The sequence below is a fragment of the Hemibagrus wyckioides genome, linkage group LG17 (genome assembly GCF_019097595.1).
Source record: "Hemibagrus wyckioides isolate EC202008001 linkage group LG17, SWU_Hwy_1.0, whole genome shotgun sequence".
Lineage (NCBI taxonomy): Eukaryota > Metazoa > Chordata > Actinopteri > Siluriformes > Bagridae > Hemibagrus > Hemibagrus wyckioides.
In genome coordinates, this window is record NC_080726.1 from 5,904,978 (window position 1) to 5,923,204 (window position 18,227).

Here is an 18,227-nt window from a genome sequence, read left to right on the forward strand (position 1 = left end):
GCCATTTCAGCAGCAAGACTGTATATAGAAGCATTATATATACTGAAATCATTAAGCGCAAATTAAATTAGTTTGGGTAAATGATAAAGGAAACACATGGCAGATCTATTCAACTTGGAAGCTCCTAGAGATTCGACAGCGTTAGGAATAAAGCTGCGAAAGTAAAAGCGGTGAATGAATCTGTCCTGCTGCAGGAAGATGCAGGACGAGTGAGCTGTAGACTTTTCTTCTATAGTGCAGCTGGTGTTTCAGAGTCAGTACTGTTTAATATTTCCCATTGCACATGCATATGAATGCTATAAAATTACTTTTATTTAATAACAAAGTCCAATACAATTTCAGATCTCCGTTTTCAAACTTCAGTATCAAAGGTGGTCCTTTTTTTAATGAAAAGAGTCTTTTTCAGTCTTGCTGAGGGTATGTGCCAGGGGACTTATAAAGCGCTACTGGTTCAACAATTCCACTTGACTATATAATGGACAGTTATAGAAAGGAAATGATTTCTAATCACACTATCACCCAGATGAGGATGTTTTTCCCTTTTGAGTCTGGTTCCTCTCGAGGTTTCTTTACTTTTTCATTCAAGATTTCTGTAAAGCCTCTTGTCCATCATTAAAAGCCCTATACAAATAAAATGGAATTGAATTGATAAATACTGGGGATGTAACAATGTGTTAGGGTTTATTCTATTGATGGATATTAGGTATTAGGATAATAGCTTTACGTTGATATGGCAGACATGACGTTAATACTCTACTGAAATTGGAAATGATTTCTAAATTACCCTCTCAGGTGTCACCCAGGTGAGGATGAGGTCTCTTTAGAGTCTGGTTCATCTCAAGTCTTCTTCCTCATGTCCTCTCAGGGAGTTTTAACTCACCACTGTTGCCTTTGGCTTGCTCACGAGGGATCTAAATCCATCCAGATTTCCTCCTTTGTTCATCTTTTTATTTTATTTTTACAAATAAAACTACTAGTCTCATCAAATACCTCTTATTTGACATGTTTATACATCTAGCTGTCAGAAAAAAAAGCCTCATCTTTTATCCTATAGTTTTGGCTACATTCAAGATCTAATCTTTAAAGTCTGGAGTTTGGAAGCTCTTCATGTTCCTGGTGAGCTATGACCCAGACATTCGGTCACCGAAACATGTTCATTCATTCATCTTCACTCCTCTCAGTTGATTTTGAGGATGTTCCACTGATGTGTACACTGATCAGGCATAACATTATGACCACCTGCCTAATATTGTGTTGCTGCCGAAACAGCCCTGAACTGTTGAGGCATGGACTCCACTAGATCCTTGAAGGTGTGTTGTATCATCTGATACCAAGATGTTAGCAGCAGATCCTTTAAGTCCTGTAAGTTAGAGGCCCCACCTCGCTTACGGATTTAAGGATACGTTCACGGACTTAAAGGATAATTTTGATAGATACTGACCACTGCAGACCGGGAACATCCCACAAGAGCTGCAGTTTTGGAGATGCTCTGATCCAGTGGTCTAGCCATCACAATTTGGCCCTTGCCTCCTTGCCTAAATCCTTACGCTTGTCCATTTTTACTGCTTCTAACACATCAACTCTGAGGACAAAATGTTCAAATGTTGCTGGCTAATATCTCCCACCCACTAACAGGTGCCATGATGAGGAGATCATCAGTCTTATTCACTTCACCTGTCACTGGTCATAATGTTATGCCTGATTGGTGTATATTTCTGATACTTGTTTATATCAATCCAGGAATGTGTTTCTTTTCACTAGGTCTGCATCACCCAATCAACCAATCACCCCACTGCTAAGAAATCTACTCCTAACTCGTAAATCCTAACTTCCAACTAGGAAAACGGCAAATTCCTTTTTAGAGCATCAGCAGTAAAAAAAAAAAAAGAAAAAAAAAAAAGACAGTTGGAAAATGTAAACATACACCAGCATTCTCATGCACGCAGGTTAGCATGAGAAATCCTGATCGAATCCATCCGTTAATAAACTGTGTGTTGTTTTTTTTCACCTTTAGGTACATACTGGATAATAAGATGTGGATCGAGGAGATTCCTCTGGAAAGGAAGTGCAAGGCGACCAAGAACAAAATGGCTTGTCAGCTTCTTGAATCCTTCATAGAATCGTATGCTCTAAAGCAGTGCTTAGTTTAGTGGATTCACACGAGGAGACACAGAAAGCATCAAAGCCACGACACATAGCTCAGTAAATTGTGTGCTTTTATTTTCAGTGCATATGACCAAGAAAAATTAGGGTTTGTGGAACAGCAGAGGTGGAACTGCAGAAGAAAGTCATGTTGCAGATAAGCTTGAGCTTGCTTCTCTTAAAAAGGTAATCATGAGACTACAGCTGCTGGAATGAACAGGAATGAAATGTTATAACCTAACAATCATTGTGCTTCGGTGTTTGGCATAATGATGTTTGGCTCTGTGATTGTGATTGATTATTTGAATAATTCTGTAACCACTCTGTTATGACTGATGTGGAAATGTCAAAGGTGTAGCATTAACCGGTAGGACTGGGAGTAGGATATATCTGAGGAATGGTTTTAATGTTTAATACACAGCACAGGAACAGTTCGATGCAATAGAGCTGAAACTGAACACTGCAGTATAACATATCACAAATAAAGAAGTTTCAAAAAAAAAAAAAAAAAAAACCTCATCGTCTTGTTCATGGATGTAATTATTTATGTGCCAAAAGTACAGAATTACACAATATCACAATTATTATTTATAAATAATAATAATACCTCCATGCTCTTATTAAGGATGTCTTTCAGCTTCTAGAATTTTATGCTCGGCTTTATTTATAATCACGTTTGCCAGAAAAGCAAATTACAGGCTGTGCATCATGGATACCTCATGCATTTCCCTGCAGGACCACCAGGGGGCAGCCCTGCACATTTTAGTTGAACGGTCGGTTTTAATTCCCCCTGTTCACCTGTTTGTGTTGTGATTAGCTACCTGATTAAAGCCCCTGTGTTTCAGCATGTCTTGTTTAAAGCTTCTGTTTGCTGTCAGTGTGTTTGTTGTGTCTAGCCTTGTGTATTCCCGACTATAGTGTTTGCTTTGCTTAGTTTTGCCATAGGTTCTGTTTCTCAATCTTGTTAAATTTGTACTATTAATAAAGCGAATTCTGCACTCGCATCCACCTTCATCGCCTCCACGTGACACGGAGATCCTATCTTTTTATTCTTTCTTTCCACCATGCCAGCTTCTATGGCTATATTAATGGCGAGAGTCAGTTTTTTATTTTTCAATATTAAAACTATATAAGATGTTTAAGATTCATTTTTTTTAAGGACTTTAAAGCTGAAATTGGGTTTACTTCTTTAAAAACTTTTTCAAAAGTGTCAACAGAATAAAACAATTTCCTTCCAAGGGTGAAATTATTACAATCGAATAGAATATGTTTGATGGACAGAAGGGTTTTACATGCTGGACACTGTGGTGGATTTTCTCTTGATGGTAAAAATTGGTGTGTAGCCCTATCTTGTTATATCGTTTCTATAGTAACCGTTATTGTAATTTGGAATATAGTGGACAACGTACATACTTTTATAATAAAGGGGATTAAAAAAGCACTTTGCAGCAATCGGTAATAAGTTTTAATCTACCGGAAAGCCTTTGTGCTTTCTCAGCTGTTCAAAAGAGAGAAAAACCCGAGAGAAAATGAAAGGAACGATTTATAGCGGTTATAACTTAAAGCCAGACGTATTCAAACCTTTTACTTCATCCCCACTGCCTAGGGTTTTTATTGCTAAAATAAAATAAAATACAATTATTGGCTATTATTCACTGGACAATAAAGCAAAATAAACGAAAAGCACAGTCTTGTAATAGGCTAAAGCTTTTAAGAGAAATCACAAAAAAGCACAAGTCTGATTCTTTTCTGAGGAATAAAACATGGGAACGGGGGAATATTTATTTATTTATGTATTTATTTCGATAGGTTTGTTTTATTATTTGTTTATCATTGGTATTTGTTTCCATTGTGAGGATAGTATTTTGCATGTGGATTTTGTAATGGTGTTACTTTTGGCACAAAATCAATCCCATAACCCTGGACCAAAAAAATAAATAAATAAAATAATGCATTTTCCTTTTCAGCTTCTTCTGAAACTGTGGGAATTAAATGTTTCAAACTGAGATCTTCCGATGTGGGAATGATGGATTCTGTTGATTCTAAAACTTTAGAAGCAAAACTATGAACAACTCTAATAGTCTTGTACTCTTGGCACAAACTGACTTTTGTTTCTTTTTTAGTCTGAAAGATGTGCACCATTCATGTTTGGCAATATGTTTGCTTCCTAGCCTGAAGCGGTTCATGCAGTAGCATCTACTGTATGTCAAGGCATTTGCAGATAAGCATTACAGAAATGATAAAAAAAAATAAAATAATAATAATAATAACACTGTATACAAAAATAAAATAAATTAAAAAAAGAAAAGAAAATCATCCTTCACTACGTCTAGAGTTGTGCTGGGTTACATGGCCGACACCCTTGTCAGATAAACGCCGAGAACTTTTAAGGCAGATGAACGTTATAAGAACTACAAAGCTGCGTGTCCTCTACCTGTACATTAAGAGCCGAAACGCTGGCATCTGAAGCTTTATCGTAATTGAAGCACTGTGGCTTTGCGAAAAGCAATGAACGCACACGATATGATACAAACGCATTAACGGAGGCGAGGAGTCAATGCACAGAGAGTTAAGTCTGATAGAAAATGGCTTGTTTTCACAGTACGCTTTTCAGACGGCTTGTCGATAATTAAAGGAAATTTCGTGCCCCTGAAAAGGTCGGAATTAAGTGGCGACATCGTCGTGAACCAACATGTTGATAAAGTGTAAAAGCTGAAGAGTAGCTGCCTTCGCGAACGCTGCTCGGAGTGCTGCGATTGTTATTACTCTCGTATGTTGGCGACGGCGTCTTTCGGATTTAATTCATAATTCATAAATCGGTTCGAATCAGTGCAATAGCGAGGAGGGATAAAACGTCAGACCCTGCTTGAACTTCAATTAGATTTTGAATCGAGGTGGTTTCAGTGGCAGGGGCAATTTTGTGGTGTGCAAAATAAAAAAAAGAAAAAGACCAAACGTGTGTACATGTAACGTGTGTTACATGTGTACAATACTTTTGCTGGATCACCCTTGAGGGGATTTTCTACTGCAGGTAGCGGTAGACTTTGAAGCAGTGGTTCCCCGAGTCCGCCACGGCCACGTGTCCTTCGGAGGTGAGAGCCAGACCCTGAGGACCGTACAGCGGGTCTGCTGACGTGTTGATGTACGACAGGAACGAGCCCGAGCTGTCAAACACCTGCAGCACACACACACTATACAGTCACTAAGCCATCACTATTTAAGCTGTCTCAATTCATTCACGTGGCCGTCAGAACTCTTCTGAAACTCAGACTCCAGGAGCAGATACACACGCAGTGTAATGAACTGGAACTCTTGAGAACAGGAAGCACGCTTTTCTGTCTTCTACCTGAATCTCACTGAGCTGATAATCCTGTCACAGAGGAACTGGGATTGCTCAACAGACCTGTGTTTAATTACTGTCATTTCAACAGTTCTTCACTTATACACTAACTGTCTTATTTCCTTCCTTCCTTTTTCTTCTTTCCGTTTTCCTTTCCTTCTATCTTTCTTTGATTTCGTTCTTCCTTCTTTTCTTTCTTTTCTTCTGCCCTTCATTCCTTCTTTTCTTCCTTGCCTCGCTTTCCAACCTTCCTCCACCCATTCTTCTTCTTTCCATTTTCCTTTCCTCGTCTTTCTTCTTTCCTCCATTCTTTCTTTGAAGGATTCCTTCCTTCCTTTATTTCTTTCCTTCTGTCCTTCCTTCTTTCCTTTTTTCCTTCCTCCACCTCTTCCTTCCTCCCATTCTTCTTCTTCCCATTTTCCTTTCCTTAATTCTTTCTTTGAAGGATTCCTTCCATCTTTTCTTTCTTTCCTTCCACCCTTTCTTCCTTTTTGCCTTTCTTCCTTCCTCCTTTTCTTCTGCCCTCTCTTTATTCCATCCTCCCCTTCTACTATTTCTTCCTTCACCCCCTTCTTCTTTCCATTTTAATGTCTTCTTCACTTCTTTCTTTAATGTCTTCCTTCCTTCTTTTCTTCCTTCCTCCCCTTCTTCCTTCCTCCCTTTCCTTTTTTCTTTGATGTCTTCCTTCCTTCTTCTCTTTCTTGCCTCCCCTCCCTTTCTTCCTTCTTTGATTTCTTTTGATTTTTCTTTCTGCTCTTTCTTCCTTATTTCTTTCTTGCCTGCCTTTCTTTTTTCCGTCACCTTCTTCTACTTTCCGTTTTCCTTTCTTTATTCTTTCCTTCTTTCTCTTTTCTTACTTCCCTTCTGCCCTTTCTTCCTCCTTTTCTTTCTTTCTTCCTTCCTTCCTCCCTCCCTTCTGTCCTGTCATTCATTCCTCTCTTTCTTGTGAAGTACAGGGCCATGAGGTTGTGTAATATAACCAAGTGTCTGGTTTGAGGCTTTAGATTAGAGTGGGCTTAATATAATACCCAGGAAATCGTCTAAATAGATTAAACTAATAATTAGATCTAAAAAATCTAAAAAATGAGATTAGAAGTTGTGGTAGGAAGACAAGATTATGAGCATGTTCATTTCCAGCAGTATGCAGACATGGTGCGGTTTACCTGGATCCTGCTGTTCCCCCAGTCTGCAACAATGATGTTTCCATTCCCATCCACTGCCACTCCAGTCGGAGCGTTAAACTGACCGTTACCTTCTCCATGAGAGCCGAACTTGAACAGGAACTCGCCGTCTGCGTTATACACCTAAACAACGGGAGACGGACATCAGCCAACCCAAACATGTCGTTTTTTTTTTTTAGCTGATCAACACGACATTCTCTTCTGAATGTTTCTTTTAATTTTACTAAATATGTTCAGAAAGAACTAAAGATGTTTTCAAATATTCAGTGTTTAGTCTGTCTGAATGGAATCACACTCGAGTTTGGTCCAAAACGACTGGCCCAAGAGTGTCTGAGCGAGGAGGTCTTGGCCTGCTTCCAAGTGATTCGAAAAAGAATCGACTCAGCAGGAGGAATTGAATCAAATCTGCCTTGTATCCTGCGTTGACTTTTTATAGAAGCAAGATGTTGAACTGTTTGATCCTCAAGCTCCAAACTGTGGTATGTGTTCTGAAGATTTGCACCAAAAGAGAAAACGAATGCTAGATGTCATACACAATACCGATTATTGATATTGTTTATTTAGCGCTGAATCTGTGTTCTCTCTGCTCTGCTAATATTATGATTTCTACATCATCTTGAGCAAGGTTGATTTATCCCCCCCCCCAACCCTGTATAAGCGCTTTAAACAGTCATGACATAAATAAATGGAATAAAATCGAGTAGCTAAAGCAAAGTTCAGAGAAGCTGTAGTGTACCTTAACGGAGTGATTATGGAAGTCTGTCACTATTATTTCGTTCTTGTTGTTCACGGCCACAAAATGGGGACCTAGATATCACAAAAGAGAAATATATATTTTTATATGTAGAGTTTATAATATAACTGATATAATGGGTATGTACAGGGTACTTACTGAAGGCAGGGCCTGATTTACTGAGCTTTGGCTCTGTTGGGGTAGTTGGAGTAATTTTATCTGGAATGAACAGAAGTTAAAGTTAAGAGTTATTAGTGTATACTGATTTGTTATTTCTACTGAAGAAAACATTTTTATACTCTACACAACCAAATGTATGTGGACACGACCATCTTGCCATGAAATGCCATGATAAATGTATAGAATGTCTTTGTACACTGCAACATTACAGTTTCCCTTTCACTGGAACCAGGAGGCTGAAACCTGCTCCAGCATGACCACGCCCCTGTGTACACAGCACTGTGCTACATGAAGACATGCTCTGATGAAGAATGTTTGAGTGAAAGAAGTGGAGTGTCCTGCACTGAGCCCTGACTCTGACTCAACCCCACTGAAGACCTCTGGGAGGAACTGGAACACCAAATGCAACCCTTCTTTCCTTCCTTTTCTTCCTACCATCCTTCGTTCTTTACTTCCTTCCTTTCTCCCTCCATTCCTTCCTTCCTTTCTCCCTCCATTCCTTATGTCCCTCCCTTCCTTCCTTCTTTTGTCCCTCTCTCCCTTCCTTCCTCCCTCCCTTCCATCCTTCTTTTCTTCCTCCCTTCTTTTTTCCCCTCCCTTCCTTCTTTTCATCCTCCCTTCCTACCTTCTTTTTTCCCTCCCTTCCTTCTTTTCTCCCTCCATTCCTTCCTTCCTTCTTTCCTCCCTCCATTCCATCCTTACTTCTATTCTCCCTTCTTTCCATCCTCCCTTCCTACCTTCTTTTTCCCCCCTCCCTTCCTACCTTCTTTTTTCCCCTCCCTTCCTTCCTTCTTTTCTCCCTCCATTCCATCCTTCCTTCTATTTTCCCTCCCTTCCTACCTTCTTTTCTCCCTCCATTCCATCCTTCCTTCCATTTTCCCTCCCTTCCATCCTTACTTCTATTCTCCCTTCCTTCCTTCCTTCCTTTCTCCCTCCCTCCCCTCCTTCTTTTCTCCCTCCCTCCCCTCCTTCTTTTCATCCTCCCTTCCTACCTTCTTTTTCCCCCCTCCCTTCCTTCTTTTCATCCTCCCTTCCTACCTTCTTTTTCCCCCTCCCTTCCTTCTTTTCATCCTCCATTTCATCCTTCCTTCTATTCTCCCTCCATTCCATCCTTCCTTCCATTTTCCCTCCCTTCCTACCTTCTTTTCTCCCTCCATTCCATCCTTCCATTTTCCCTCCATCCCTTCCTTCTTTTCTCCCTCCATCCCTTCCTTCTTTTCTTCCTCCCTTCTTTTCTCCCTCCCTTCCTTCCTTCTGTTCTTCCTTCCTTCTTTTCTTCCATTCTCTTTCCTTTCTTTTTTTTTTTTACTTCCTTGCATCCTCTTTCCTTTCCTGTCCTTCTTTCCTTCTCTTCCCTTCCCCTCTTTATTCCCTCTTCACCTGAAATCAGTTTCTGATGTCACTAATACTCTTGTAGCTGAATGAACACGAATCCCCCAAATCACGCTCCAACATCTAGTGGAAAACCTTCCCAGAAGAGTGGAGTTTTTTATAAAAGCAAAAGGGAGAATAAATCAGGAATGAGATGGTCAGTAAGTATATATGAGAATGATGATCTGGGGTTTCACATACTTTTGGCCATATAGTGTCAAGAGTATTTAAGCAGAAAAAAGCACCTGAAAACTGCCTGTCTAATGTCCCTTTGGCTCCAAACTTGGTCACCAGTTTGCCGTTGGACTGAAAGATGAAGACGCAGCAGGCTTTGTTGTCTGCAGCTATGATATGACCGTTTTTGTCCACGGCTACTCCTTTGGGTCCCATCAGCTTTCCGGCTCCAATTTTACTCTAAAGCAACAGATAAATAATTATTGAGAGAAAGCTTGGAAAAGAAATTGACATTCTTCTCTCAAATTCTCCATCACTCACTTTAAACTTTCCATCAGAAGAGAAGATTGTGATCCATCTGTTGTCATAGTCTGCTACGATGATGTCCCCATTCATGTCAACTGTCACACCAGTGGGACGCTGCAGCTGCCCTGGCGAACGACCTCTGACCCCAAAGCGTAGTTTGAACTGACCGTCATTAGAGAAGACCTGCAAAGCATCAACATCCAGTGGGTTGGAACTGGCTAGACCAAATAAATAAATTGCACATTTTTCTGTACCTATGATGGTGATGGTCATGTTGATGGTCATGGTGATAGTCATAGTGATATGGTCATGATGATATAATGGCAATTGTGATGGTGATATGATGTCATGGTGATGGTCATGATGATATAATGGTAATTGTGATGGTGATATGATGTCATGGTGATAGTCATAGTGATATGATGGTCATGGTGATGGTCATGGTGATATGATGGTTATTGTGATGGCAATATGATGTCATGGTGATGTGATGGTCATAGCAATGTAATGGTGATGGTTATGGTTATATGATGTCATGGTGATGTGACGGTCATGATGAGGTCATGTGATGGTCACAGTGATGTAATGGTGAAGGTCATGGTCATGGTGACAAGATGGCCATAGTGATGTAATGGTGATGTCACGGTGATGGTCATGTAATGTGAGCGGCTCCTCACCTGTATGCACTGGTTGTTGCTGTCAGCCACCACTATACGCCCATTGGTGGATGTGGAGATGCCCTGGAGGTTGGAGAACTCTCCTCGCTCACGCCCTCTCGACCCTGAAACACACAAAAATGAATACAGATTTTAAACGCTTTATTTGGAGTTCAGTTAAATACATGTGGTGAGGAGGAAATACTAATAAAAATTAGTGCTCAGTACTCATCACATTGGCATTCAGACCTCTGGATAAAAATGATTCTAAGAAAAGTGGGCAAAGTTTGCTCCAGACAGATTTTCTTTCTCAGTTATTGCTAATGTAGGCTTCTGGTGTGGTATGCATTCTGATAAACTATAAATAGTCAGGTTACACATCAAGAGTGTAAGATGTTATAGAGAATGACTCAAAACCTTCTGACCAATCAGAATTGAGAATAAGAACAGAAAACTTGGTGAATAAAATTATTACAGTAAATTACTACTCCTCGTTTTTCGCTATTCAAATGTAGTGTTATCCTACTAAAAATCAAATGAATCTGATACAGGATCCGATTTGGCAAACCCAATTTTCTCACTGTACTCACCTACTCTGAAGATGAGCTCGTCCTCGATGGGGTTCTCCTTCTTCTTGGTGTTACTGTACATGCTGGCAGGACGCCGCAGTGCTTTCTGGCGGACGTGAGCCCCCCCTCCTCCCCCCGCAGGGGATTTCACACGTCTCTTTACATCTTCGGGTGAGTGCGGCGCGTCGCTGGCTTTGACGGCACGCAAGCGGAAGGGGCTTCCCCTCACAGCCTGGCCGTACAGCAGCAGGGAGAAGGAGAACTCACCCTCACTGGACAGTGTGTACCCCACGTCGTAGGTCCCGTTCTTGTTGTCCGTCACCTCGGCGTCAGTGACGGAGCCATCGGGTCCGGTGATCTGTGCAACGAGAGCTGCGCTGCCCGTCTTCACCAACTCCCCAGCCTTGTCCTGATTAGAAAAAAAAGTTAATTTAATAAGAATGTAAAACAGAGATATAATGTTGGGGAACCTAAGTCAGAAGATGAATTTCTTATAACTTTTATTTTATTATTTGTTCTTTTTTGCCTCAGGAGCAGCAGGACTCACCTTAGTGGTAACAGTAACGGTGGTGTGTTGCCCCACCACGGCGTGCCGTAGTCCCTCTCCGGTAGCCACGCTGGTGTGACCCACAGCACTAGTAGTGATCAGAACCCCCAGATTCTGGATGGAGCGACGGAGGCCCTCGGTCTCCACCTGGCACTCCAGGTGCCCGTTCTCGTGTGGCTGCTCGGGGAAAGCATGGCGCGCCAGCGCTGCCACTCTCTCTCCCATCTGCTTCTGCACCAGCAGCACCTCGGTGGCACTGCCATGGTTCAGAGCCTGCTCGGTGAAACTACAGCTGCTCTCGATATTCTCCTTCCCCTGCAGGAGAGCAGCTAGCTGAGCCTGGAGCACCTGCACCCGGGACACAGCACACACCTCTATCACACTACTCCGTCTACACGATTACATCCTCCAGAATATGTTCTATTCTCATCAGTTCATTGACATTACACTGCGCTGAGCTCTGCTACCTTCTGCTTGGTGCTGCAGATGTTCTCCAGGTCAGTGATGAGGGCGTTCTTGCGTTGGTGCAGCGCTTTCTCCAGCTCCTCGAACGTGTTGCTGATCTCGGTTATGGCCTCGCTCTTCCTCTCACACAGCTGCCTGGAGATTTCGTTCACCACATCGATGGCTGCCGTCAGCTGAGGAAGCCTGGGGGAGGAAGAACAGTGCAGAGGAGTTAAACATCTCATGATGAACCACTGAATACTGAATACACACATCTGGCAGTCAGAGGACCATTGCACACCCACTGGTCTCCTTGAAGACTAATTTCTTTTCTTTAAAGTACTGAAATAACGTGAGGCAGAAGATTGCAAGATAATTATAAGTGGATAATTAGCTTTGGAATTGCACTTTAATTGGTTTTAAAGCGCTATATAGTTACACTGGGTTATCACGACTGGTTTCATAACTCCATGACTCCATTCTTTAATGTTCTCATAGCTCTTGATTCTCAGTCATCTTCAAGTAGGATCAGAGGCTAACTAGTGGATTATTTTTTGAAATCATTAAACACTTAAGAGTCGTTAACTCATTGAAGAGTCGTTGAATCGTATATAGAAAATCAAATAAAGTTAAAAACTGGTCACAAATTAATCGGGGAAAAAAATAAATAAATAAGTCACATTTTGACTTAAACATCTCACTTTTTTCTGTTCAAATTCTAAGACAAAAATACAGCTCGTCATATTACCAGGTCCAATGTCTTGAAGAATTTCCTGTGGTGAAAAACTAACACAGGACTGTGACATTGGAGACTCCTTACATAAAATGTCTCCCAACCATATCAACCTTCACCTTCGTACCTGTTTCGAATAGCGTCCAGCTGGTTCTTGAGCGCTGCTTTGTGTTGCTCGAGAACATCCCGCAGAGGAACGGTCACATGCTCGCGGTGTTCTCCCTCCGTGCACTCGAGACACATGGCTGTCTCGCACGACTCGCAGTAAAACTCCATCACCTGCAGGGGGCACATGTGAGCATCATCATGGCACAAATAAAGATGACAATACCACAGCCAGTGTTTATTATCAAAATGATCCGTCATACCTGTAAATGTCTGTTTCTTATTAAAGGCGATACCTCACCTTGCCTTCATGGTTGGGGCAGGACAGCGGCTGGGCCGAGTTGGCGGCGCTGGCTGACTCCAGAACGCTGCGCTCCTCGGGCTGCGAGCACTCGGCCTCTCTCTGTAGCACCTCCATCAGGTTAGTGATGAAGAAGTTGTTCTGCAGCGCTGCTACACCTTTCTCGGGCAGGATGGAGGTCTGCCTGCACACCGGGCAGGACAGCGTGAGGGACTGAGGTGGGATGTAGTTCTGGAGACATCTGAGGAGAGGAAGAATGGATGAGTTCTGGATTGGATATTAATTCAGAATTTCCATGATGAATGTTTTCTAATCACCTGTTTAATGGTTTAATTATCTATCCCTTTATCCTCAATAAAAATGACAAAATCTATATTAATATTCCTAAATATGCTATTTGAAGCCACCTCTATGTAAGCTGTTAATAAAACGTTTCACAGGAAACCTGCCTGTCCCCCTTTATCGCCAAAACAGAAACTGCCATGCACTGTTTATTCTGACCCCTTTCTATCAGAACCAGCATTAACTTCTTCAGCAATTTGAGCAGCAGTAGCTCGTCTGTTGGATCGGATCACACGGGCCAGCCTTCACTCCCCACGTGTATCAATGAGTCTTGGCCGCCCATGACCCTGTCTCCGGTTCACCACTGTTCCTTCCTTGGACCACTTTTGATAGATACTGACCACTGCAGACCGGGAACACCCCACAAGAGCTGCAGTTTTGGAGATGCTCTGATCCAGTCGTCCATCCGTCACAATTTGGCCCTGGTCAAACCACTTAAATCCTTACACTTGTCCATTTTTCCTGCTTCTAACATCAACTTTGAGGACAAAATGTTGACTTGCTGCCTAATATATCCCACCCACTAATAGGTGCCATAATGAGATAATCAGTCTTATTCACTTCACCTCTCAGTACTCTGAATGTTATGGCTGATCGGTATAAATGTCAAGCAGAATCTAGCAGACTACTGAAAAGGACAGAACATCAGATAAATAAAAAAATCACAAACATACATCAGTAATCATTGGAGAGACACAACAACAATAACAAGCTTCTTTCATTCACAGATGAAGTTGGATGACCGCTCAACTGGCTTTTCAGCTTATCAACATCGAAGCTACCTGGTTTTTGTGGTGCATTGTGGGATTTTTTTAGGGAGTAAATGATTGAGAGTGACAGACAGAGACGTGAAAACTGGCTTAAAGCATGTGAGCTTATATGTAATGCTTATTAAACTGGTTTGAAATGAAAAACATGCGAATGCAGCTGTGTGGGAAAATATTTGCCCTGAACACCAAACTATAACAAATTCAAGAAGTTCAAATAATGTACTGTTTCTGAGCTTTGACCATATGAATTCATATAAAAGCAAAAGAAACAAATCCATCCCTTACACAGACATGTACATATATTTTTAATGAAATACAGCTTTAGCAGTCCAGTCATACTGGATGTTCTCTTTCATAATAAACCGATTCTCTGATTAAATCCTTCATCTGGGTCAAAGCTCACTTTTCTCCACTAGGCCGCTTTCAAAGTTTCCCAAATTAGCCAGCGCTGCAACTTGGGGAACAAAAATGGCGATTAAAGTCTGAGAGTTACTCCGACGATGACCTGTGTGAGGACACTGTACCTCTCGCAGAAGGTGTGCAGACAGGGCAGGACCTTCGGGTTGTGGTAGTGCTCCAGACAAATGCTGCAGACCAGGAACTGCTTGTCTATCTGTCGCACCACAGGGCTGGTGCTGCCCGTCTCCCTCTTAGCCATGGTGAGAGGCATTCACGGGAAGAGGAGTATGAGGCACACACACCTCTTAACCTACAGAAACAGAGAGAGAGACAGAGAGAGGCTTAGTGAATCAGAAGAAATATGTATTCAGGTTCAGATTTAATGGGAAATTTGAGACAAGGTCCATTGTTAAAAGTGCTATACAAATAAACTGAATTAAACTGAATGGAAAATGTAGGCAGATGTAGATGTTGGCTAGCGAGAGCAAGCTGCAGCCCCATAAGGGACTAAAGCCCCAGCTTGGACAGAAGTCTGTGTATATATGAGAACTTCAAGTTTGAAACCTGAAGGATAGCCATGGCACTAAAAATGGTTCTTTATTATAATACAGAGCTGTGGAATTCTCAAATCTGATGACAGTAGATTAGACTGCTAGACAATTTTGTCATATTCTGTGTATATTTCACATATTTCACCCATATTCCAGAAATATTCCAAACACTATCCAGAAGTACTCCCACATATAGAACACATACTCCAGATGCATTCCATGCATGTTCCAGAAGTATTTCATACACTTTCCAGATATTTTCCACATGTGCAACACATCCTAACATAATCCAGATGCATTCCACACACATTCTTACATAATCCAGACGCATTCCACACACATTCTTACATAATCCAGATGTATTCCACACACATTCTTACATAATCCAGACGCATTCCACACACATTCTTACATAATCCAGATGTATTCCACACACATTCTTACATAATCCAGATGTATTCCACACACATTCTTACATAATCCAGATGTATTCCACACACATTCTTACATAATCCAGATGTATTCCACACACATTCTTACATAATCCAGATGTATTCCATACACATTCTTACATAATCCAGATATATTCCACACACATTCTTACATAATCCAGACGTATTCCACACACATTCTTACATAATCCAGACGTATTCCACACACATTCTTGTATAATCCAGACGTATTCCACACATCATTATATAATCCAGATGCATTCCACACCCTTTCCACACATCATTCTTGTATAATCCAGACGTATTCCACACATCATTATATAATCCAGATGTATTCCACACATTATATAATCCAGATGTATTCCACACAGCATTATTATATAACCCAGATGTATTCCGCACATTATAATATAATCCAGACGTATTCCAGATATCACTATTATATAATCCAGATGTATTCAACACATCATTATATAATCAAAATGTATTCAACACATCATTATATAATCCAGATATATTCCACACATAATTCTTACTTAATCCAGACGTATTCCAGACATCATTCTCATATAAACCAGATGTACTCCACACACATTCCATACATCATTCTTACGTACATAATCCAGATGTATTCCAGACATCATTCTCATATAAACCAGATGTATTCTGCACACATTCCAGACATCATTATGTAATCCAGACGTATTCCACAAATCATTCTCACATAATCCAGACATATTCCACAAATTATTCTTATATCATCCAGACGTATTCCACACATCATTCTCACATAACCCAAATGTATTCCACACATTATATTTTTTATATAACCCAGATGCATTCCACACATCATTCTCACATAATCCAGACATATTCCACAAATTATTCTCAAATAATCCAGACATATTCCACACACTAATTAGAAGAATTCCAAACATGTTCCGCATATGGTGTTTCTATGCCAACTGCTTACTTACCTAGACCTGTGTTCTGGATGCTCCACATAATCTACTGATTTAAAAACTCTATTTTTGCTTTATTTTTGCAGGTTTGTTAGTCTTATCAACTTGAAGACAGACAGAAAGGAAGAGGCTGGTGAGAGAATGGCTTTCAAATGATTATAACGTAAGCAATAACAGGATCGTTAAACAACCCTAAATATAACTAGGAATGCAATGTGTACAAAGCATGACGTGTTGTTCGAGTGTGTTGTACGAGAAGAATACAACAACATTACAGGAAGTGCTGTGACAGGAAAATAATCAACTCTGGTATGGGAACAGCATCACACTAGCTCATCACTGAGCATCATCCTATAACAGCACACACACACACACACACACACACAGATAAAAATAGCAGTGCAGGTGTTTCAGCATTACAACAGAGACATCATCACTGACTTTATGTGCTGCTGATAACCTTTGTCCATTTTATCAGCTAACAGATGCTCAGGCTTTGAAGAAGGACCTTCAGCCATTAAGCCCGTTGCATCATCCTGAACATCCACTGGCATCTACTGAACTGGTATGAGTGCTTAGCATAAAGCTGTGAGCTGACATCCATTAGCTCTCAAGTAAGCACAAGCAAAAAAAAAACCTCTCACCCACACACACACACAAACATTTAACATCTACAGCAGAGCCAAACATAGTTTGGAGTTATATAAGCAGCTGCCCAGTTCCTTAAATCGATAAATTGTGTATGCAATCATACACGGTACAACATGCAGTGAAATGCCTTTAAAGATGGCCTGTTTTAGAAAAATAACTAAACAAACAAACACACAAACAAACAAACAAATAAATAAATTAAGAATAAATAAATAAATAAAATAAGAATAAATGAATAAATGAATAAATAAATAAATAAATAAATAAATAAATAAATAAATAAAATAAGAATAAATAAATAAATAAATAAATAAATAAATAAATAAGAATAAATAAATAAATAAATAAATAAATAAATAAATAAATAAATAAGAATAAATAAATAAAATAAAAATAAATAAATAAAAGTATTAATACAATTACATATTAATAAAATAATAAATAAATAAAATTTTAAAAATGTAAAGAAAAGAAATGAAAAGGTGAACACAGAGAAGAGCTTTTTAAGTCTTATTCAAATATGGGGAGAAAACATACAGGAGCAGTTCAACAAAACTCAGAAGACTGCGGATGTGCCAAAAATATAGCACCAAAAGAGCTGAGTCGTACTGTATTGTATTCCCCATGTCGTGTTTATGATGATGTAAGACAAACGCTAATGCAGCATGATTCAATGAAATGAAAGTAGACCAATGCTATGGAGGGAGCCAGAACAATCACTCTCAGACTCGAACAGCAGAAAACAAAGTAACAAAGCAAAATAGCTGATTTTCAGACTCACTTAAAGTTTTCATTAAGTCTCCGATATTAGACAGGATATTAGCGAGTCATTTGGAGACATGACAAAAGCCTAATTTGCATTATGGGTAGTTTAACAGAAAAGTGATTCTGTATAAGAGATTAATATTATCTCTCTGTACCATTTCAGCAGACATCACTCTAGCTCATGTTCTCATTTTAATGAATTACTGTCTCTATCGTTCATAAGATCTGACCTCACCTGAAGAGATCCCACTAACTTACAGCAAGGCTAATGATCAGTGACAACGGGTGTTTTAATCTATTTTCTTAACCCTTCTTACTACTACACCAGTGTTCAGTGCTGCCTGTGGAACAGAAATGGACTTATTTTCAATCTGTATGAAGAAATGAATGATGTTCTGGCTGAAAATCTGATACAGAATGAATCAGGACTCTTTCAGTGTGAGACGTTTGTTTTTCCCTCTGTTGGAAAACCTTACACAGAATTTTAGTGGGTGAAGATAAACGCCTTCAAATTTTAGATGCTTATGAACAAGCATGGGCAGGTTTGATATCA

The 18,227-nt window shown here is 40.2% G+C and overlaps 2 protein-coding genes across 4 annotated transcripts in view; one reads left to right on the forward strand and one right to left on the reverse strand.

Moving 5' to 3' along the window:
• Positions 1–2,656, forward strand: part of c4 (complement component 4) — a 29,983-nt gene extending 27,327 nt beyond the window's left edge. The window contains exon 41 of the mRNA XM_058414541.1: positions 2,015–2,656. Within this exon, the coding sequence (XP_058270524.1) occupies positions 2,015–2,150 (136 nt within the window). The 3' untranslated portion in view covers positions 2,151–2,656. The remainder of the gene's footprint in view (positions 1–2,014) is intronic.
• trim3a (tripartite motif containing 3a) overlaps positions 2,316–18,227 on the reverse strand; it is a 33,100-nt gene continuing 17,188 nt past the window's right edge. For all 3 annotated transcript variants that reach the window (XM_058414542.1, XM_058414545.1, XM_058414544.1), the window contains exons 2-14: positions 14,419–14,603; positions 12,783–13,023; positions 12,504–12,655; positions 11,667–11,847; positions 11,200–11,547; positions 10,674–11,061; positions 10,105–10,208; positions 9,443–9,610; positions 9,193–9,361; positions 7,556–7,615; positions 7,400–7,470; positions 6,646–6,786; positions 2,316–5,317 (exon numbers count right to left, since the gene is read on the reverse strand). In XM_058414542.1, coding sequence (XP_058270525.1) covers positions 5,165–5,317; positions 6,646–6,786; positions 7,400–7,470; positions 7,556–7,615; positions 9,193–9,361; positions 9,443–9,610; positions 10,105–10,208; positions 10,674–11,061; positions 11,200–11,547; positions 11,667–11,847; positions 12,504–12,655; positions 12,783–13,023; positions 14,419–14,564 — 2,322 coding nt within the window. In that variant the 5' untranslated portion in view covers positions 14,565–14,603 and the 3' untranslated portion in view covers positions 2,316–5,164. The remainder of the gene's footprint in view (positions 5,318–6,645; positions 6,787–7,399; positions 7,471–7,555; positions 7,616–9,192; positions 9,362–9,442; positions 9,611–10,104; positions 10,209–10,673; positions 11,062–11,199; positions 11,548–11,666; positions 11,848–12,503; positions 12,656–12,782; positions 13,024–14,418; positions 14,604–18,227) is intronic.